Below are 21,044 nucleotides of genomic sequence, written 5' to 3'. Positions count from 1 at the left end.
TACTGATGGGGAGAATGATCAAGGTCACCAAGCTGATGTCATGTCCAGTGCTGTTTTTTACACCACACTTAAAATAATTGCTGGTAAATATAGTAATATGTGACTCTTCACAGTGACTATGACAGAATATAGAAATGGAAACCAGTGAGGGCCAGTGGTCAATATACCTGGGTTCTAATTGACAGTATTTTTCTGATTTAGTGATCTTTTTCTTTTTTTCCCTGAACATTTGTTTTATGAAATACTTAGGGATGGTAATGTGTGCTCATGCTCAGTCACTCAGATGTGTCCAACTCTTTGTGACCCTTTGTGACTCATTGAGCCCACCAGGCTCCTCTGCCCATGAGATTTTCCGGGCAAGACTACTGGAGTGGGTTGCCATTTTCGCGTCTAGAGGATCTTCCCCACCCAGGGATTGAACCCACACCTTGACATCTCCTGCACTGCAGGCAAATTCTTTTGCTGAGTCATTGGGGAAGCCCTCAAACAGATTTCTGGTTCCACTGAGATTTGAACTTAGATCACTAGATTCAGAGACCAGAGTGTTAATCATTACACCGTGGGGCCTGTTGTGATAGTAATACAGATACGTATTCCACAGTGTTCTTGGGTAGATATGAAACTTGTTTATATTTTAAGGCATTTTGTAAATGGAATATTAACTTGCTGAATGCAATTTGGTCTCCTTAGAGAATGATGTCATCTGAAAATAAATGTTTAAATCTTAGATTTTTAAATAGAAAGCGAACTTGCCTAATTCCCTCATTTTGCAGTCGAAGAAACGGAAGGCAAGAGATACTGTGATTTGTTCAGGTTCATAACAAGCAGTTGCATGTCTTGAACTAGATCCCAGATCTCTAGATACCTGATTCAGGGCCCTTTCCAGTGCAACATCCAACTGTTATGAATTACTAAATAACTATTTACATAAAAAGAATTTAAAAAAAAGCTTATGATTTTTGAATAAGTTTGGCTGGAGAATTTGACTCTGACTTTTATTGTTTATGTTCTACTTTGCTGCAGCCTCTTAAACCAATTAACAGAGTATGTATTGGGTTGGCCAAAAAGTTCATTTGGTGTTTTCTGTATGATGGCTAGTGAAAACCCCAAACAAACTTTTTGGCCATCCCAATATATCAGATTCCAGCTGGTCTTCATCTGAGAAATGATGGAACATATTTGATAAACTGATGCTTTTGTCATTTTTAATTGGCCTAACAGAAAAGTTGATGCTTGGGTTAAAATTCAGGACACGTAGGAAAATGTAGAATGTTAGGAGTGTAAGAGAATCTTAGAGAGTACTTTACTCTTTTTCTTTCTTGATACTGGACCTTCAGGCCTAAATGAAGAGCTATGTCCTAGTTTGGCAGCGATAGAACTTAAGAGGGAATTTAGGTCTCCTGACTTCTACTTTATGCGCTTTTTATAAGTACTAAGCCAACGGTATTTCAAAATACTCTTATGAATATTGCCTTATTTTCCCAACATGAATGTCTAGTCTGGTTTTGAAAATTGCTTACAGCTTGAGTTTGTGGGAAAATGAGGTAGGGAGTCAGGGAGAGTGTTTGCTGTAGAGCTGAGGAACCCTATTCTTTGGCCTGCCCAGACAGGTCAGATTTGGTTTAAGACTATTCTGGGACTAGACATGACTGTGCCCTACATGATAATTCTGTAACCACTTCTGTGGGTTAAGCCTACATTGGAAAATTTATGTGGGTTGTGGGTGGAGTACTGGGGTATTTTTCTCGTAACACTCAAGACTTTGAGGTATGTCTAGTAGGATCTGCCAAGCTACTCAGATGGAGAACATTCATATGGAGACTAAATTCTGGCTGAGATTGAAGTGTATTGCTTTGTTGAATTGGTTTCTTTAGAATATTTAAACAGTTTTTCAAACTCATTTCAGGGCTTGTGCCTTTTATAAGACTTATAAATTTCATATTACTGCCCAAACTTTTTTATGCCATGAGGCTTCTTAGTGAAGCTAATGAGCTTTTTAAAATAAAATAAAATTGTTTCATTTATGAAATATTTTGAAGAACTAAAGCAGGAATCCTTTCCTTGGAGAACTGCAATGTTGTCAGCTGTTAATACTCGTATTTATAAATAGGTCATCTTTGTTTGAAAAGGCATATAAGGTTTTCTAACTGCAGATCTTTCCAGCCACAGTATTGCTACATTAAGCAGAACTGTCAAAAATGAAATGGAACCAAAATGATTGTCTAGACAGTTTGAAATGTTAACCCTTTCTTGTAACATTTACATGACTATTTACCTCTTCTACTTGGTTTTAAAATTGTTACTTTAAAAAATATTGTAATAAAATGTAAGTCTGAATTCTTAATTTCATATAGCATAGCTAGCTTGTAAATAAAATGACCATATGTCCCACTTTGCCCAAGACAGTCCTGGATCATGCCTATTATCCTGGCATAATTATTAATAGCTCTTCCTTTATTCTCAAAAGTGTCCCTCTTGGATAATAAGTTATCTGGTCACCTACTTACACCGTGGGGCCTTACACTATAGTAATTTTGTGGTAGTCGATTTGGGTTGTTGAAATGTTACTTGACATAGGACCATAAGATGATGGAATATTAGCTTATTTTGGCTAGATTTGGATATTTTTCATCGGTCAGACATTTTTATTAACAGAATTCTTATTGTCTCAGAGTAGCATATTAAACAGGAAAGCACGTGATTAGGCTCTGCCGTCCCTGGGATTCTCCAGGCAAGACTACTGGAGTGGGGTGCCATTGCCTTCTCCAGATTTGAAATTAGGTATCATTTATTTGTTGTATGGCCTTTGACAGGTTATAAAACTTTGCTGAACCTCTTATTCTCTTTAACAGTGGTGATGGTTTAGTTGCTAAGTCAAGTCTGACTCTGGCGACCCCATGGACAGTAGCCCTGCCAGGCTTCCATAAACACAGATAATAGCAAAACCTGTACTGTAGGGTTTTTGTGAGGATTTAAAGGCAATAACATACATAAAAATGCTTTGTAAGCTTCAAATTGCTGTGTGTTAGTCATTGGGATCTCACGCATGTGCTTCTGAAAATTGAATTTAAAATGAATAATTTTATCTACTTTAGGGAACCTTGCTATTTAATAGCACAGTCTTTTAGAAGTGTTAGCTGTCATGGGGAGTAGGGAAATAATAGTTAGAGATATATGTATGGTTGAGGATTTTGGGGGTGAAGGGGAAGAAAAAAATAGATGATGCTGGGCAGAGGGAAGAGATTTTTTTCCTTGAGTGTGCAAGACAGCATGCCAGTATGGACAGGCTTAAATGAAAGGACTGGCTTCCGTAGCCTAAGGGAAACAAAGATTTTCCTAGTTTGTTTACTTTTTAAAAAATGCCAACAATGTAGTTTATATATAGTAAAATCACAGATCCTAAGTTCACTGAATTTTTTTTGGGAAAAAAAAGTATTTGTAAAATACCACCCAGATCAACTTAACAAAACATGTTCATTGCCCAGAAAGTTTTTTCTTGCTTCTTTTCAATCCGTCTCTTTCTCCTGCCCCATCCAGGCAATCATTTTCTGGCTTCTATTAGTGGAGATTAGTTTTGTGTATTCTAAAACTTCATATAAATAAAATTATACAATAAGTACTGTTTGTGTCTGATTACTTTTGTTCAGTGACAGTTCTGAGATTCACCCATTTTGATGTGTGTGTTAATAGTTTGTTTCTTTGCACTGCTAAGAGTCTATGATATGAATATTGTAACAGTTCTGCTTATGGACTTTGGCTTGTTTCCAGGGTTTGGTTCCCCTAAGTGAAGCTTCACGAACCTTCCTGGATAAGCCTTTGTGTGGACGTGGGTAAATGCCCAGGTGTGGAATTGCTGTGTTCCAGGGTAGATGTGTGTTTAACTTCAGAAACCACCACTGTTTTCCAAAATAGAAAATGGAATACATTCAACAGTCAGTATTAGAAGAGTTCCAATTTTTCCACATTCTTGACATTTTTGATGTGATTTACTCCTTTTCCATCCTTTCCAAATGCCAAAATGTTTGGCATTTTTGATTTTAGCCGTTCTGGTGGGTATATAATTATATTTCATTGTAGTTATAATTCATTGATGGCCAATAATGTGATTATAGACCATTTGCTTATCTTTTCTTTTGAACCATCAGTTCAAGTCTTTTACCCATATTTGTAAGTATAGGTTGTCTTTTTTGTTGCTGGTTTGTTAATTCTTTTGGTATTTTAGATAGAAGTTATTTGTCAGATTTTACACACAAGCATATATACCTTCATGTTTAGCAAATATTTTCTCTTTGAGCTATGTCTTTCCATTTTTGTAACTGTCTTTTGGGAGAAGTTTTAAAATTTGATATTGAATTCATTGATTTGATTCATTTTATTTTATGTTTATTATCTTTTAGGTTCTTAGACCTCTTTCCTTTTCTATCTCAAGGTTATGAAACTATTCCCTTATGTTTTCTTCTAGAAGCCTTATAGTTTCAGCCTTCACATTTAGGTCTGTGATTCATTTTAAGCTAATTTTTTTGCTACAGTGTAACGGTTTCCTTAAAAAGGATTCTCAGTCAATAGATTCAATAGGTATAAGACTTCCTAGACTCTCTATATTCTGATCTGTTGATCTGTTTGTATAGTGTTATGCCAATACCACATTGACTTAATTATTGTGGCTTTGTAAGATTGGTATTGTTTCTTTAAATTTTTGATAGCTTTCAGCAGTAAAACCATCTGGGCCTAGAATATTTAAAGAAATGATAAATGGTTATTCAGATTTACCATTTTTTTCTGTGTCAGTTTGAATTTTTAAAGAAATTTGTTCTAAATTGTTGGATTGTTATAGAGTTACTAATAGTATTCTATTACTGCTTGTGGGAACTGTTTTATGTCCCCTTTTTCATTCCTGATATTGGTACTCCGCCGCCGCCTCTTTTTTTTTTTTTTTTAACTTTTTGGGCTCAGTCTTGTTAGGGGTTTACCAATTGTATTAATCGTTTCAAAACCCCAGATTTGGGTTTTGTTGAACTTCTGTTTTGGTACTACATTTTCTATTTTGTTTATTTTTTGCTGTCATATTTTCTTACTTCTACTCTTTTGGACTTAATTTACTCCTTTTCCATTTTCTTTTGAGTTAGAAATTCAGACCATTCATTTTAAACCTTCCTTGTTTTCTAATATGTGCATTTCATATATAAAATGTTTTCCTCTCAGTACTTCTTTAAATGCAACATAGAAATTTTGACATGCATGATCAGTTCAAGTAATTTTTTAATTTCTGTTGATTTCTCTCTTCTACAGATTTTTATATACAAGGTCATTTGGAAGTTCATTTTCTAATTTCTAAATATTTGGGGGTTTAAAAAATTGATTTTCTATTTAATTCCATGATATAGAAAATATATAGTTTATACTTTATAAGCATATATCTGTATTTTATATATGTGGGCATGCGTGCTTAGTTGAGTCTGGCTCTTTGTGACCTCACCAGGCCCCTTTGTCCATGGGATTATCACAGGTAGAATACTGGAGTGAGTTGCCCTTTCCTCCTCCAGGGGATCTTCCTAACCCAGGGATCCAACCCATGTCTCCTGTGGCTCCTGCGTTGGCAGGTGGATTCTTTACCGCTGAGCTACCTGGGAAGCCCCCTTTTTATGTATAGAGAAAAAGTACATTGTTAAGTTTCAGTCCTTTGATATCTACTGAGATTCTTATGGTCTCACCTGTAGCCTGTTTTGCTGAATGTTACATGTGTTTTTAAAGTCTTTAATTTCACTCAGCAATATTTTGAGATGTTCAGTGTAGTTCTGCACATCATTTATTCAGTAAATAAATATTGCAGTTGTTGGGGTGTATTGTTCTATAAATGCTAGTTAGTTTACTTGTTTTATTTACTGCATCATTCATTTCAATTCAGTTGCTCAGTTGTGTCCAACTCTTTGTGACCCTGTGGATTGCAGCACGCCAGGCTTCCCTGTCCATCTCCAACTCCCTGAGCCTGCTCAAACTCATGTCCATTGAGTTGATGATGCAATCCAACCATCTCATTCTCTGTCGTCCCCTTCTCCACTTGCCTTCAATCTTTCCCTGCATCAGGGTCTTTTTCCAATGACAGTTCTTTGCATCAGGTGGCCGAAGTATTGGAGCTTCAGCTTCAGCATTAGTCCTTCCCGTGAGTATTCAAGACTGATTTCCTTTAGGATTGACTGGTTGGATCTCCTTGCAGTCCACAGGACTCTCCAGAGTCTTCTCCAAAACCACAGTTCAAAAGCATCAATTCTTTGGTGCTCAGCTTTCTTTATGATCCAGCTCTCACATCCATACATGACTACTGTGATGTATAATACACATGCCATAAAATCTACCATTTTAAACTGTACAACTCAGTGGTTCTTTTTTTTTTTTCCCTCAGTGGTTCTTAAGATAGTCATAGCATTGTGCATCCATCACCACTGTCTAATTGCAGAATATTTTCATCATCTCCAAATGAAGTCTCAGACTTCCTTGATGGCTCAGTGGGTGAAAAATCTGTCTGCAGTGCAGGAGATACAGGAGATGTGAGTTTGATCTCTGGGTCAGGAAAGTCCCCTGGAGGAGGAAAATGCCAACCCACTTTAGTATTCATGTCTGAAAAATCCCATGGGCAGAGGAGTCTGGAGGGCAACATTCCATGGGGTCAAAAAGAGTTGGACACAACATAGTGACTAAGCACAGGGCACAAATGAAGCCTCATACCTGTTAGCAGTCACTCTCCATCTCCTCTGTCCATATCCTAGCAATTACTAATCCACTTTTGTGAATGTCATATTCTGGTCATTTCATGAGTAGAATCATGTATTTGGGCTTTTGTGCCTGGCTTCCTTCACTGAGCATATTATTTTCAGAGTTCATCCTATGTTGTTACATGTATCAGTATTTCATTCCTTCTTATGGCTGAATAATATTCCATTGTATGTATAGACCATATTTTGGTTATCCATTTGTCAGTTGATGGGTATTTTTATTTCCACTTTTTGACTATTATGAGTAATGATACTATAAACATTTATGTCCAAGTTTTTGTGATGTCACGTGTTTTCATTTCTCCTGAGCATATACTTAGCAGTGGAATTGCTGGGTCATATGGTTGTTTTATTTAATCACTAACTTATATCTGACTTTTGCAAACCTATGGACTATAGCCTGCCAGGCTCTTCTGTCCATGGGATTTCCCAGGCAAGAATACTGCAGCAGGTTGCCATTTCCTTCCCCAGGGAATCTTCCTGAGCCAGGGATCGAACCCACATCTCTTATGTTTCCTGCATTGGCAGTCGATTTCTTTATCACTAGCGCCACCTGGGAATTTTATGTTTGTTTTTTCTTTTGAGGAACTGCCAAATGTTGTTTCAAGCTGGCAGCATCATTTTACATCTCCACCAGCAGTGTGGATTCCAGTTTTTCTATGTTCTTTCCAATACTTGTTCAGTTCAGTTCAGTTCAGTCGCTCAGTCGTGTCCGACTCTTTGCGACCCCATGAATTGTAGCACGCCAGGCCTCTCTGTCCATCACCAACTCCCGGAGTCTACCCAAACCCATGTCCATCAAGTCGGCAATGCCATCCAGCCATCTCATCCTCTGTCGTCCCCTTCTCCTCCTGCCCTCAATCCTTCCCAGCATCAGGGTCTTTTCCAATGAGTCAGCTCTTCGCACGAGGTGGCCGAAGTATTGGAGTTTCAGCTTCAGCATCAGTCCTTCCAATGAACACCCAGGACTGATCTCCTTTAGGATGGACTAGTTGGATCTCCTAGCAGTCCAAGGGACTCTCAAGAGTCTTCTCCAACACCACAGTTCAAAAGCATCAATTCTGTGGCGCTCAGCTTTCTTCACCGTCCAACTCTCACATCCATACGTGACCACTGGAAAAACCATAGCCTTGACTAGACGGACTTTTGTTGGCAAAGTAATGTCTCTGCTTTTAAATATGCTATCTAGGTTGGTCATAACCTTCCTTCCAAGGAGTAAGCGCTTTTAATTTCATGGCTGCAGTCACTTGTTATTGTCTCCCAATCTTTGCTGAGAGGCTGTCTGTGTTTGATAAGGTGTAACTGCAATGCTCAGCCAGGCTTACGGTGCTGCCAGTAGAGGCCAGGGCACATGTACATGGTCTACTAGATAATCAGGAATATTCAGAACTTTTCAAAACCCCTTATGGACAGCTCATGCCCACACTTTTCCTTTTAAGCTTTTTGGTTTGCTCCCAACTGCTTCACATGGCTGGAGTGTTAAACAATTGCAGATGATTGTTTTTGACAAATGCCCCTGGGGAAAAGGCTGTGAGCCCTGGGGAAACTGTGAGTCAGGTCAAATAATGAGAAGTGTTAGGAATAGGGGTTTTTTGGGTAACTGCCGGTTACTCAAAAGCTCAGATAATAACAGTTCTGAAAATGGGACTTTGAAAGAGCTCCAGTTCTGTTCCAACTCCTCCAGTGGCTGATAGGCTCTTACTTTCCACTGTCTTTTTGGGGCTGTTGCTTTTAAGGCTGTCATGGAGCTGGGGAGGGGGGTGGAAATTCGGCAAGTTAGAATTCCACAAAGCTTGCTGTTTTTGCAGAGATTCAGCCTTTTTTTTCCCATTGAAAAATGCTCCTCAGATGTTGCAAGCCTTTGGAGTTCTAAAAGTGTTGATTTTGACTTTTTTTTTTTTTTGCTACTGTTCTTGTTGCTTTTATGGAAGAGAGGATTTTTGGAGGCCCTTATTCTACCATTCCTGATGATGTCACCCTAATTGTTTTTTAAACATTTTAATATATTCTTTCTCTTTCTTGTGAATACTTAACGATTTTCTTTTTTTCTTTTTTGACTCACAGGAAGTTGCAAAAAGAGTACAGAGTTCCTATGCACCCTTCACCCAACTTCCACCAGTGATAAATCTTAAATAACCATAGTATATTAACTAAAACCAGGACATTAATATTGGTATAGTACTTTCCCAGGTGGTGCTAGTGGTAAAGAACCCACCTGCCAATTTTAGGAGCTAGAGATGCTGGTTTGTTCCCTGGGTTGGGAAGATCCGCTGGAGGGGGCAGTGGCAACCTACTCCTGTAGTCTTGCCTGGAGAATCCCATGGACAGAGGAGCTTGGCAGGCTACAGTCCATGGGGTCACAAAGAGTCAGACGCAACTGAAGCGGCTTGGCATGCATAGTACTATTAAGTTGACTATGAATTGACTATGAATGTTTTTAGAATATCACCAGTCTTTGCTTAAACTGCGTTTTACTGGTGTGGTGGCGGTGTATAGTTCCGTGAAATTTTATCGTGTACAGATTCCATATTAACACAATTAGGGTACTAAACTGTTCTGTCACCAAAAGAAACTCCTTTGTGTTATCCTTAAATGGTCACAACAGTGTGTTTGAAATCCGTCCAAGTTATATCATAGTTCATTTCTTTTTAATGCTGAATATTAGTCCATTGTATGGGTGTACCACAGTTTGTTTACCTAGTTACCTGTTGAAGGACATTTGGATTGCTTCCAATTTTTTACTATTACCAGTAAAACTATCGTTATAAGATGGGCTCCAGGCTAGGCATTTAAACTGGCCTCCTGTATACATTTCTTGGGGCAAAAAAAGATGAGCTCCAGTCCAGACACTTAAAATTAGCCTCCTGTTTGCATTTCTTGAGAGAGGAGATAGGTGGGCTCCAGGTTAGGTATTTACAACCAGTCTCCTGTTTGCACTTCAAAATAGAAATAACAACAGAAATAGAGTAAATAGCCAGGTTTTGTCTCCTGAGGACACTTTAAGATAACAACAGTCAGAAACAGAAAGGGGCTAAACCCTGTTTGTGTAAAAGATCAAGAGGTGTCATATATTTCCCATCCTTGGGGCAAGGGATACATTGTACATGCACAGGAAGGCTCCTTTGGGGGTCAAAAGGAGGAGTTTGTCACTCCATAATATGTGATGCCAAGGCCATCCTATAGGCCTCTGGGCTGGAATATATTTTGAAAAAAAATTGCACATGCCTGTTGGGGAGGGTCCTAGGGTAAGTCAGATGTGGAAAAAGAAACCATGTAATTGGCCAAAGGTAAACAAATACCCAGAAGAACTGCCCTGTATAAATGATTTAACCACCTCTTTACTGCCCTCCTCCTCTTTAGGGGGGACACCCACACCCTTTTCTATTTGGTGTGTATTTCTGCCTTGCTCCTATGTTAACTGTTTCTCTGTGTGCTCTCCCACTTGTTGTGGTGCCCTGTCTCTAATAATAAGCTTTGTACCTGCTTTTACAGTTTCTGCCTCCATGAGAAATGAATTGCTCAGTGGGGGCAAGAGCCAGGGAAAATTTGCTTCTAACCTCTATCCCTTGCTGATCTGGTGACTAGGATTCCTGGTTTTCATCCAGGGTACACAGGTTCACTTCCTGGTCAGGGAAATAAGATCTTACTGCTTGCGACTACTCACTGCTGCCTCTCCAAGATCAGTTAGATTTGTTTAAATAATATACTTCTGGTGATATTGTATGGGATTTATTGTGGCTAAAAAAATTGCAGCAGTGTAGAAATTTAGGCAGGGTCTAGAGGGCCTAGTCGGAGAAGGCAATGGCACCCCACTCCAGTACTCTTGCCTGGAAAATCCCATGGACGGAGGAGCCTGGTAGGCTACAGTCCATGGGGTTGCTGAGAGTCAGACACGACTGAGCGACTTCACTTTCACTTTTCCCTTTCATGCACTGGAGAAGGAAATGGCAACCCACTCCAGTATTCTTGCCTGGAGAATCCCAGGGATGGCGGAGCCTGGTGGGCTGCCGTCTATGGGGTCGCACAGAGTCGGACACGACCGAAGCGACTTAGCAGCAGCAGTAGCAGAGGGCCTAGTTAAAGGCAGTGCCAGTGGAATGTTGTGGGGGCTCCTGGCAGATAAACCGGTGGAGAAAGCTAAGAACATGCAGTTACTACTAAGAATACTGCTTATTGATGGAGAGAGAAGAATCACCTATGAAGATGAAGCTTCTGAATTTAAAGAGAGGATGATGGCTATAATAGTTAAGGATACTCATCATTAGTGTTTATTCTGGCAGCATAGTGTAACTAAATATTTTTGCTGACCAGAGAGCTAATCAACAATAATATATCAATAGAGTAGACAAAGTTTTATGAGTATCTTTTACTTTAATATCTGTGTCAGTACATGAAACTTGTAGGTTGTCTAACTAATTATTATAGGTTTATGTTGGATGGAGTCTGAATTATGAGACATGTAAAATTACTGAATAAAAAACCCCAGCAAAACCAGTCATTCAGAATCTTTCATCCTAGCACCCTTTCCAAGAAAAAGACATTGCTAACATTTATATGGATAACAATAATAGTCTAGTATGAGTCAGATAGTTTTTGGCCACAGACCAACTCCATCTTGTTAACATCTAACAGGAAAAGATCAAAATAAATGCTTACTTAAATAGTATTTTCAGTATTTGAGAAGGGTGGTACAGTATGTACTGGCTTGGACACGAGTGTGTATTTAGGAAATTAGCCGTTTTAAAGCATTAGTGTTTTTCACAGAGTTAATCTGTCATACTCAGTTCAGTTCAGTCGCTCAGTCGTGTCTGACTCTTTGCAGCCTCATGAATCGCAGCACGCCAGGCCTCCTTGTCCATCACCAACTCCCGGAGTTTACCCAAACTCATGTCCATCGAGTCCGTGATGCCATCCAGCTATCTCATCCTCTGTCGTCCCCTTCTCCTCCTGCCCCCAATCCTTCCCAGCATCAGGGTCTTTTCCAATGAGTCAACTCTTTGCATGAGGTGGCCAAAGTATTGGAGTTTCAGCTTCAACATCAGTCCTTCCAATGAACACCCAGGACTGATCTCCTTTAGGATGGACTGGTTGGATCTCCTTGCCATCCAAGGTACTCTCAAGAGTCTTCTCCAATACCACAGTTCAAAAGCATCAATTCTTCGGCACTCAGCTTTCTTCACTGTCCAACTCTCACATCCATACATGACTACTGGAAAAACCATAGCCTTGACTAGATGGACCATTGTTGACAAAGTAATGTCTCTGCTTTTTGATATGCTATCTAGGTTGGTCATGACTTTCCTTCTAAGGAGTAAGCATCTTTTAATTTCATGGCTGCAGTCACCATCAGCAGTGATTTTGGAGCCCCCCAAAATAAAGTCTGACAGTGTTTCCACTGTTTCCCCATTTATTTCCCATGAAGTGATGGGGCTAGATGCCATGATCTTAGTCTTCTGAATGTTGAGCTTTAAACCAACTTTTTCACTCTCCTCTTTCACTTTCATCAAGAGGCCCTTTAGTTCTTCTTCACTTTCTGCCATAAGGGTGGTGTCATCTGCATATCTGATGTTATTGATGTTTCTCCTGGCAATCTTGATTCCAGCTTGTGCTTCACCCAGCCCAGCATTTCTCATGATGTACTCTGCGTATAAGTTAAATAAGCAGGGTGACAATATACAGCCTTGACGTCCTCCTTTTCCTATTTGGAACCAGTCTGTTGTTCCATGTCCAGTTCTATCTGCATACAGGTTTCTCAAGAGACAGGTCAGGGAGTCTGATATTCCATCTCTTGAAGAATTTTCCACTGTTTATTGTGATCCACACAGTCAAAGGCTTTGGCATAGTCAATAAAGCAGAAATAGATGTTTTTCTGGAACTCTCTTGCTTTTGCGATGATCCAGCAGATGTTGGCAACTTGACCTCTGGTTCCTCTGCCTTTTGTAAATCCAGCTTGAACATCTGGAAGTTCATGGTTCACGTATTGTTGAAGCCTAGCTTGGAGAATTTTGAGCATTACTTTGATAGCGTGTGAGATGAGTGTAATTGTGTGGTAGTTTGAGCATTCTTTGGCATTGCCGCCTTTCTTTGGGATTGGAATGAACACTGACCTTTTCCTGTCCTGAGGCCACTGCTGAATTTTCCAAATTTGCTGGCATATTGAGTGCAGCACTATCACAGCATCATCTTTCAGGATTTGAAATGAAGTTATTTAATAGCTTCTCAGTTATATACAGTGATGGAGAGGAAAATGATGTGAGTAGTTTAAACTCATTTGCTTTTGGAAACAATTGTATAGTTTTTACTTAACTTACTGTATGAAGACACCTTTTATGTGTTGTTTTAAATTCTATTGTCTCAAAAAAAAAAATAAATTCTATTGTCTCTTACCTCTTATAATAGCCATGGTTACTGCAACGGATTCCAACCAGGCCAGCTTGACGGCATCTCTCATCAGGGCCTATGTTATACAATTCTTGCAGTAAGGAACAGTAATTGGTATTTAAGTTCTTCCTCTTTTATCCTTTACACAGGGAGCTCTGGATCAACATTTCACATATCCTTGTCCATTTATGTTCATAAGCAAAGGTTTTGTTGGACAAATAGATTTGGAAATGAGTTTAAACATGGCTATTGTGATTCATTGTTCTCATTTCCCACCATAATTCTTTGACTGTAGAAACCATGGGCCTAGAGAGGTTGCATTAATTTGATAATATTATTTCTACTAAATTTTTGAGTATGGTGTAATAAACTATTTTGAGAGTGCAGGAGATATGCAAAGGACTGACTTCTTAAAAAGAAGTAACACTGATATATTTCTTAAAACCAAGAGGGGACCAGTTGGGGGTAGAGAGACTGACATGGGGACAGGAGGATTTTTTTTTTGTGATAATGGAAATGTTTCGTGTTTTGATTTAGGTGGTGGTTACATTACTGTCTATATTGAACTAAACAATTAGAAAGTGTGAATAAAAAGAAACAGCCAAGCAGCTCAATAATATTTCCCCTGTGCTTTTTTTTTTAAATAAATAAGATATCTCTTCAAGAAAGTTATACATACCAAGGGAAATTTTCACACAAAGATGGGCACAATAAAGGACAGAAATGGTAGGGACCTAACAGAAGCAGAAGATATTAAGAAGAGGTGGCAAGAATACGCAGAAGAACTATACAAAAAAGATCTTCATGACTCAGATACATGATGGTGTGATCATTCACCTGGAGCCAGACATCCTGGAATGCAAAGTCAAATGGGCCTTAGGAAGCATCACTATGAACAAAGCTAGTGGAGGTGATGGAATTCCAGTTGAGCTATTTCAAGATGACACTGGGAAAGTGCTGCACTCAATATGCCAGCAAATTTGGAAAACTCAGCAGTGGCCACAGGACTGGAAAAGGTCGGTCTTCATTCTAATCCCAAAAAAAAGGCAATGCCAAAGAGTGCTCAAACTACCACACAATTGCACTCATCTCACATGCTAGCAAAGTAATGCTCAAAATTCTCCAAGCCAGTCTTCAACAGTACGTGAACCGTGAACTTCAGATGTTCAAGCTGGATTTAGAAAAGGCAGAGGAACCAGAGATCAAATTGCCAACATCCTCTGGATCATCGAAAAAGCAAGAGAGTTCCAGAAAAATATCTATTTCTGCTTTATTGACTATGCCAAAGCCTTTGACTGTGTGGATCATGAGAAACTGGAAAATTCTTAAAGAAATGGAATACCAGACCACCTGACCTGCCTCCTGAGAAATCTGTATGCAGGTCAAGAAGCAACAGTTAGAACTGGACATGGAACAACAGACTGGTTCCAAATAGGAAAAGGAGGACGTCAAGGCTGTATATTGTCACCCTGCTTATTTAACTTATATGCAGAGTACATCATGAGAAATGGTGGACCGGATGAAGCACAAACTGGAATCAGGATTGCTAGGAGAAATATCAATAACCTCAGATACGCAGATGACACCACCCTTATGGCAGAAAGTGAAGAAGAACTAAAGAGTCTTCTTGATGAGAGTAAAAGAGGAGAGTCAAAAAGTTGGCTTAAAACTCAACATTCAGAAAACTAAGATCATGGCATCTGGTTCCATCACTTTGTGAGAAATAGATGGGGAAGCAGTGGAAATAGTGAGAGACTTTATTTTGGGGGGCTCCAAAATCACTGCAGATGGTGATTGCAGCCATGAAATTAAAAGACACTTGCTCCTTGGAAGAAAAGCTGTGACCAACCTAGACAGCATATTAAAAAGCAGAGACATTACTTTGCCAACAAAGGTCCGTCTAGTCAAGGCTATGGTTTTTCCAGTAGTCACGTATGGATATGAGAGTTGGATTATAAAGAAAGCTGAGCACCGCAGAATTGATGCTTGTGAACTGTGTTGTTGGAGAAGACTCTTGAGAGTTCCTTGGGCTGCAAGGAGATCCAACCAGTCCATCCTAAAGGAGATCAGTCCTGGGCGTTCATTGGAAGGACTGATGCTGAAGCTGAAACTCCAATACTTCGGCCACCTCGTGTGAAGAGCTGACTCATTGGAAAAGACCCTGATGCTGGGAAGGATTGAGGGCAGGAGGAGAAGGGGAGGACAGAGGATGAGATGGCTGGATGGCATTGCCGACTCGATGGACATGGGTTTGGGTGGACTTAGGGAGTTGGTAATGGACAGGGAGGCCTGGTGTGCTGCGGTTCATGAGATCGCAAAGAGTCGGACACGACTGAGCGACTGAACTGAAGTGAACTGGGGAGTTTTTACTGTTTGCCTAATAATACACAAATTAGAGAAGTTCCTCATGAAATGATGGTCACATTTTACTGTGTCTGCCTGTTGATCCTTCATTTTCTAAGCACTCACTTTCTTTATTAGACTTTCATTTTGATTATAATTGCCAATGTGAATAAATAAATACATTGTCTTTTATCCCTCCCTCATCAGCTTTCTTTAAATAGAAAAAGGGACAAATTTCCCCTTACTGCATATTCAACCATAGTTGCCGAAACTATGGCTCTAATTCAGTCTTCTAAATCATTTTATACTGTAAGTGTAGGCTGTACTTTGTTCTCCTATAGAAACTTTGGTGTATCAGTCCTATTGGTATTAATGATAATCTCCAAGTGGTGAGGATGGTGACTGGTTTGGAAGCAACTGGAAAGGAGCTTGAGCAAAATAGATACCAGTGGGATAGTATGCAGAGGCGAATTTTATTGCATTAACTAAAAGAATGCCCCTCATCGAGGCTGACCCAGCTGTGCCTCTAGTCCATTTCTTGCTGTCAGTTGGTGTTGCTTGTGGTTCTTCTCAGGGTTCTGTCTTTCCCTCAGTTTTGAGCGATACTGTAATACTATGGAAAACGGACTCCCTCAAAGTCTGTTAAATGTAATTGAAAATTACAGTGTCTATGATACCCACTGTAAAGGTCCCACCCCAAGCTTTCACAGTTTTTCAGGTGTAAGGCTGTTGCTTGAATTTTTCCAGGATTTGCTGTATGCTCTGTAATAAACTTTCATTAGTTCAGTATTTTACTGTCTAGATAGAGTTAAGTATTTATGTTTGTTGAATATATAAAACTTTATTAAACCTTGAAGAAAAAGAGCATTGAATTTAATTAGCTTTAGTCATTACTATTAAATATTGTGGGAAAAAATCACATGATCTGTTTTTTCTTTTGTTGTATTTTATTTTGTCCAACTTAAAAGGCTTTCTCCTTTTTGAATGGCTTTGTGCTACCTCTAAAGTTTGTTCTACATGTGTGTAATTGGCAAATCAAAGGTTTAATAATCAAGTATATTAGGTTTATTTTCAGGGTAAAGTGAAGCTCTTTTTATATTTGTGTGCATTTTATACGTCACCTTACTTTCAGAGGTATTTCTAACTTGTGCTTGTATTTTTTTGTGTGTTTTTTTTATAGTGAAAATATTCTCTTTGGAATGGGAAATCCTCTTCTTGACATCACTGCTGTAGTGGATAAGGATTTCCTTGATAAGTAAGTATTAAGTTCTTCGTATTTACTATGTAAAACATATATCTAAGTAAAAACTGAAAATGTTAGAGTTGAATTTGCTGTTTAACATCTTCAGTTGGAGGAAAATTCAGGAAATTTAATCCTGATAATGGCAAGTGCAATATCATTATTATTGAGTAATTGACCACAATTTTCCCTGGGAAAACTTCGCTACTTTTGTTCATTCCTATTGCTACTTTCACTTGAAGTTGATTCTGTTATTCTTTGCAAGGAATAAGTATGTGATTTACTTAATGATTTAATTTCCACATTTTAAAATTAACTATCAGTGAACTAAATCAGTAATGGTACCATACCATATAGGAGAAGGAATAGGATTAGAGAGAACAAGAAGAATATGTAGGACATAATTAAAACACTATGAATGTTACCTATTTCCCCCAATAGTAACTTTTGATATTGTTAGTTTAGCTGAGAAATCATTTTATGTTTATTTATCTGTGGTCATTTGTTACAAGGGAAAAGTTAAGTACTAAAAAAGACTTAATGATGAGAAATTAATATCCCCTTCTTCTTAAACACCCCAAGTTCTATGCCCAGGGGCAACCACTTTTAAAAAATATTATTGATGCAAAATTTACTTAAAATTAAATTCATAATTTTAACTATTTTAAGGTGTACAATTCAGTGACTACTAGGACATTGGCAGTGTTGTACAACTGTCACCACGATCTAATCCCAGGACATTTCATCACATCAAAAAGAAACTTGTACCCAATAAGTGGTCGTATCAGTATTCCCACCTGCCCTCCCCACCTTGCCCCAATCTACCAGCTTTGTTTGTTTCCATGGATTGTCCTATTTTGGATATTTTATTTCATATAAATGGAAGTGTGCAATATGTGGCCTTTTCTGTCTGGCTTATTTTACTTAACATGTTTTTCAAGGTTCTTCCATGTTGTAGCATGTATCAGTGCTTTATTCCTTTTAAGTCATAATAATATTCCATTGTTTGTATATACCACAGTTTGTTTATGCATTCATCACTTGATGTAGTCATTGGTTGATGGACACTTAGATTGTTTTGTCTTTTGACTATTACGAAGAAACCTGCTGTGAATATTTGTGTACAAGTTTTTGCAAGAATATATATTTTGATTTCTTTTGGGTTTATATATTGAAGTGAAATTGCTAAGTCACATAGTAATTCTGTGTTTAGTTCTTTGAAGGACCACATCCTCACCAAAACTTGGTCTTTTCCCTTTTTAAAATTATAGCCATCCTAGGACTTCCCTGGAGGTCCAGTGGTTAAGACTCCTTGCTTTCTCTCCCGGGGGCACAGGTTCTATTCCTGGTTGGGGATTGTAAATGGAGTAATTTTCTTAATTTCAGTTTTGGATTGTTCATTGCTGATATGTAGAATACAATTGATTTTGAGGAATAACCATTTTTGGCAAATTCTGTTTTTTAATGTCTTGGAGATTAACTCTTTATCTGTATAAACTCAGGTGTCACAGGGTCAAGCAAGAATTTATAATTGTGTGAATTTGGCTTATTGCAATATAATAGGAAATAGGTTAGGGGTCGAAAGACAAGCTGGAGGATGTGTCTTATCCTAAGACATTCAGATACACATTTTAAAATACACTCTGCTAATCAGAAACACTTCTGCATACAATTATATTAATAGGTTTTCTTCTGGTTACCTTGTACTTTTTAATGACATAATATTCATACATGGAAAAATTTTCTTGTATCAACTTTCAATGGAATCCCTTGACTTCTCCTTATATACAGTGAATTTACCAGTGCCCTGTTCTTCCCTCTGTTACTTCTTCTCTACTTTCTAAGTTTTGTTAACTTTCGACTTTAACTCCTGACTACTGCTCTAACTTTCAGCTTTATAAATTCTGTTTAACTGTATTTTTTATTTTAATATTAAGATTGATATGTTTTCATTCTGTTAGCTATCTATAATTACATTACCAGCTTTGAAGACAAAGTGGTAGTGAAGATTGAAAATCACTTATCCACACTTACACAGTCTCACTGTGTTTATTCCTTTTTGCAGAATGAAATAGTGTGCTTAGAGTGTAGGGTAGGTTTAACATTTGGAAAGTAATTAGAGTACTTAACTATATTAACAGACTGAAAAAAGAAAAATAATGTAATCATCTCAATAGAAAAACCGTTTGCCAAAACCACTATCTATTCCTGATAAAATTTTGTATAGGATTATTAGAATAGAAGGAATCTTATTTATTTCTCATAAATGTTTGGTTAGAGTAAGCCTAATAACATAATTTCTAATGGTGAACGTCTTTATACTTTTCCCTAAGATCAGAAACAATTCAAGGATTTCGGCCCTTACCACTTCAGAATGTATACAGAGGTCCTGGAGATTCTATTCAGAGCAGTCAGGCAAGAAGAAGTAAAAGACATCCAGGTTGCAAAGGAAGAAATAAACTATTCTTATTTCCAAAAGTCATGATCATTTATGTAGGATAACTGATGGAATCTACAAAAAAGCTACTGCCTGATTTCAAGAATTATTTTAAAGTTACAATAATCAAGCAGTGATATCAGTATAAAGTTTGATTGCATAGAATAGAATGTCCAGAAATAGCCCCATACATAAATGGATGACTGATTTTTGACAAAGGAGATAGTCAGTTCAGTGGAGAAAGGATTGTCTTTTCAACAGGTAGTGCTGGAGCAATTGAATATCAACATGCATAAAAAGGAAATTGTATTTTGTACCATATACAAAATTAACTGATAGAGCTAAATGTCAGGCCTAAAAGTATAACACTTCTTCAGGATAATATAGCAGGAAATCTTCGTGACTGTGATTTAAACAAGAATTTCTTAAATATAGAACACCAGAAGTATGTTCTATAAAAGAAAAAACTGATGAGCTGGACTTTTTCAAAATGAAAATATTTACTGTTGGGAAGATACTGTTAGAAAAATGAAAGGACAAACCCTAGGTTTGCAGAAAATGTTTACAAAGCATATATCTGATAAAGAACTACCAGTGAGAATATATAACGAACTCTTAAAGCTCAATCAGAAAAGAAACAGCCTAATAAAAATGGGCAAGAAATTTGAACATTCACCAAAGATATATGGATGGCAAATAACCACATGAAAATGTACTCAGTCTCTTTCATTATTCAGTTCAGTCGCTCAGTCATGTCCGACTCTTTGCAACCCCATGAATTGCAGCACGCCAGGCCTCCCTGTCCATCACCAACTCCCGGAGTCTACCCAAACCCATGTCCATTGGGTCGGTGATGCCATCCAACCATCTCATCCTCTGTCGTCCCCTTCTCCTCCTGCCCCAAATCCTTCCCAGCATTAGGGTCTTTTCCAATGAGTCAACTCTTCGCGTGAGGTGGCCAAAGTATTGGAGTTTCAGCTTCAACATCAGTCTTTCCAAAGAACACCCAGGACTGATCTCCTTTAGGATGGATTGATTCGATCTCCTTGCAGTCCAAGGGACTCTCAAGAGTCTTCTCCAACACCACAGTTCAAAAGCATCAGTTCTGCAGTGCTCAGCTTTCTTCACCGTCCAACTGTCACATCCATACATGACCACTGGAAAAACCATAGCCTTGACTAGACGGACCTTTGTTGGCAAAGTAATGTCTCTGCTTTTAAATATGCTATCTAGGTTGGTCATAACCTTCCTTCCAAGGAGTAAGTGTCTTTTAATTTCATGACTGCAATCACCATCAGCAGTGATTTTGGAGCCCAAAAAAATAAATTCTGACACTGTTTCCACTGTTTCCGCATCTGTTTCCCATGAAGTGATGGGTCCAGATGCCATGATCTTAGTTTTCTGAATGTTGAGCTTTAAGCCAACTTTTTGACTCTCCTCTTTCACTTTCATCAAGAGGCTCTTTAGTTCTTCTTCACTTTCTGCCATAAGGGTGGTGTCATCTGCATATCTGAGGTTATTGATATTTCTCCCGGCAATCTTGATTACAGCTTGTGTTTCTTCCAGCCCAGCGTTTCTCATGATGTACTCTGCATAGAAGTTAAATAAGCAGGGTGACAATATACAGCCTTGACGTCCTCCTTTTCCTATTTGGAACCAGTCTGTTGTTCCATGTCCAGTTCTAACTGTTGCTTCCTGACCTGCATACAGGTTTCTCAAGAGACAGGTCAGATGGTCTGGTATTCCCATCTCTTTCAGAATTTTCCACAGTTTATTGTGATCCACACAGTCAAAGGCTTTGGCATAGTCAATAAAGCAGAAATAGATGTTTTTCTGGAACTCTCTTGGTTTTTTGATGATCCAGTGGATGTTG

The 21,044-nt window shown here is 38.4% G+C and overlaps 1 protein-coding gene across 7 annotated transcripts in view; it reads left to right on the top strand.

Annotated features, from left to right (window-relative positions):
* ADK (adenosine kinase) overlaps nt 1-21,044 on the top strand; it is a 519,359-nt gene that overhangs the window by 28,698 nt on the left and 469,617 nt on the right. For all 7 annotated transcript variants that reach the window (XM_081564617.1, XM_081564638.1, XM_081564648.1 and 4 more), the window contains exon 2: nt 16,675-16,749. In XM_081564617.1, the coding sequence (XP_081420743.1) occupies nt 16,675-16,749 (75 nt within the window). The remainder of the gene's footprint in view (nt 1-16,674; nt 16,750-21,044) is intronic.

Source organism: Giraffa tippelskirchi, chromosome 2, assembly GCF_054371585.1.
Source record: "Giraffa tippelskirchi isolate mGirTip1 chromosome 2, T2T-mGirTip1v1.2.pri, whole genome shotgun sequence".
Taxonomy (NCBI): domain Eukaryota; kingdom Metazoa; phylum Chordata; class Mammalia; order Artiodactyla; family Giraffidae; genus Giraffa; species Giraffa tippelskirchi.
Note: the sequence above shows the minus strand (reverse complement) of the source record. Positions and strands in the feature narration are given on the sequence as shown.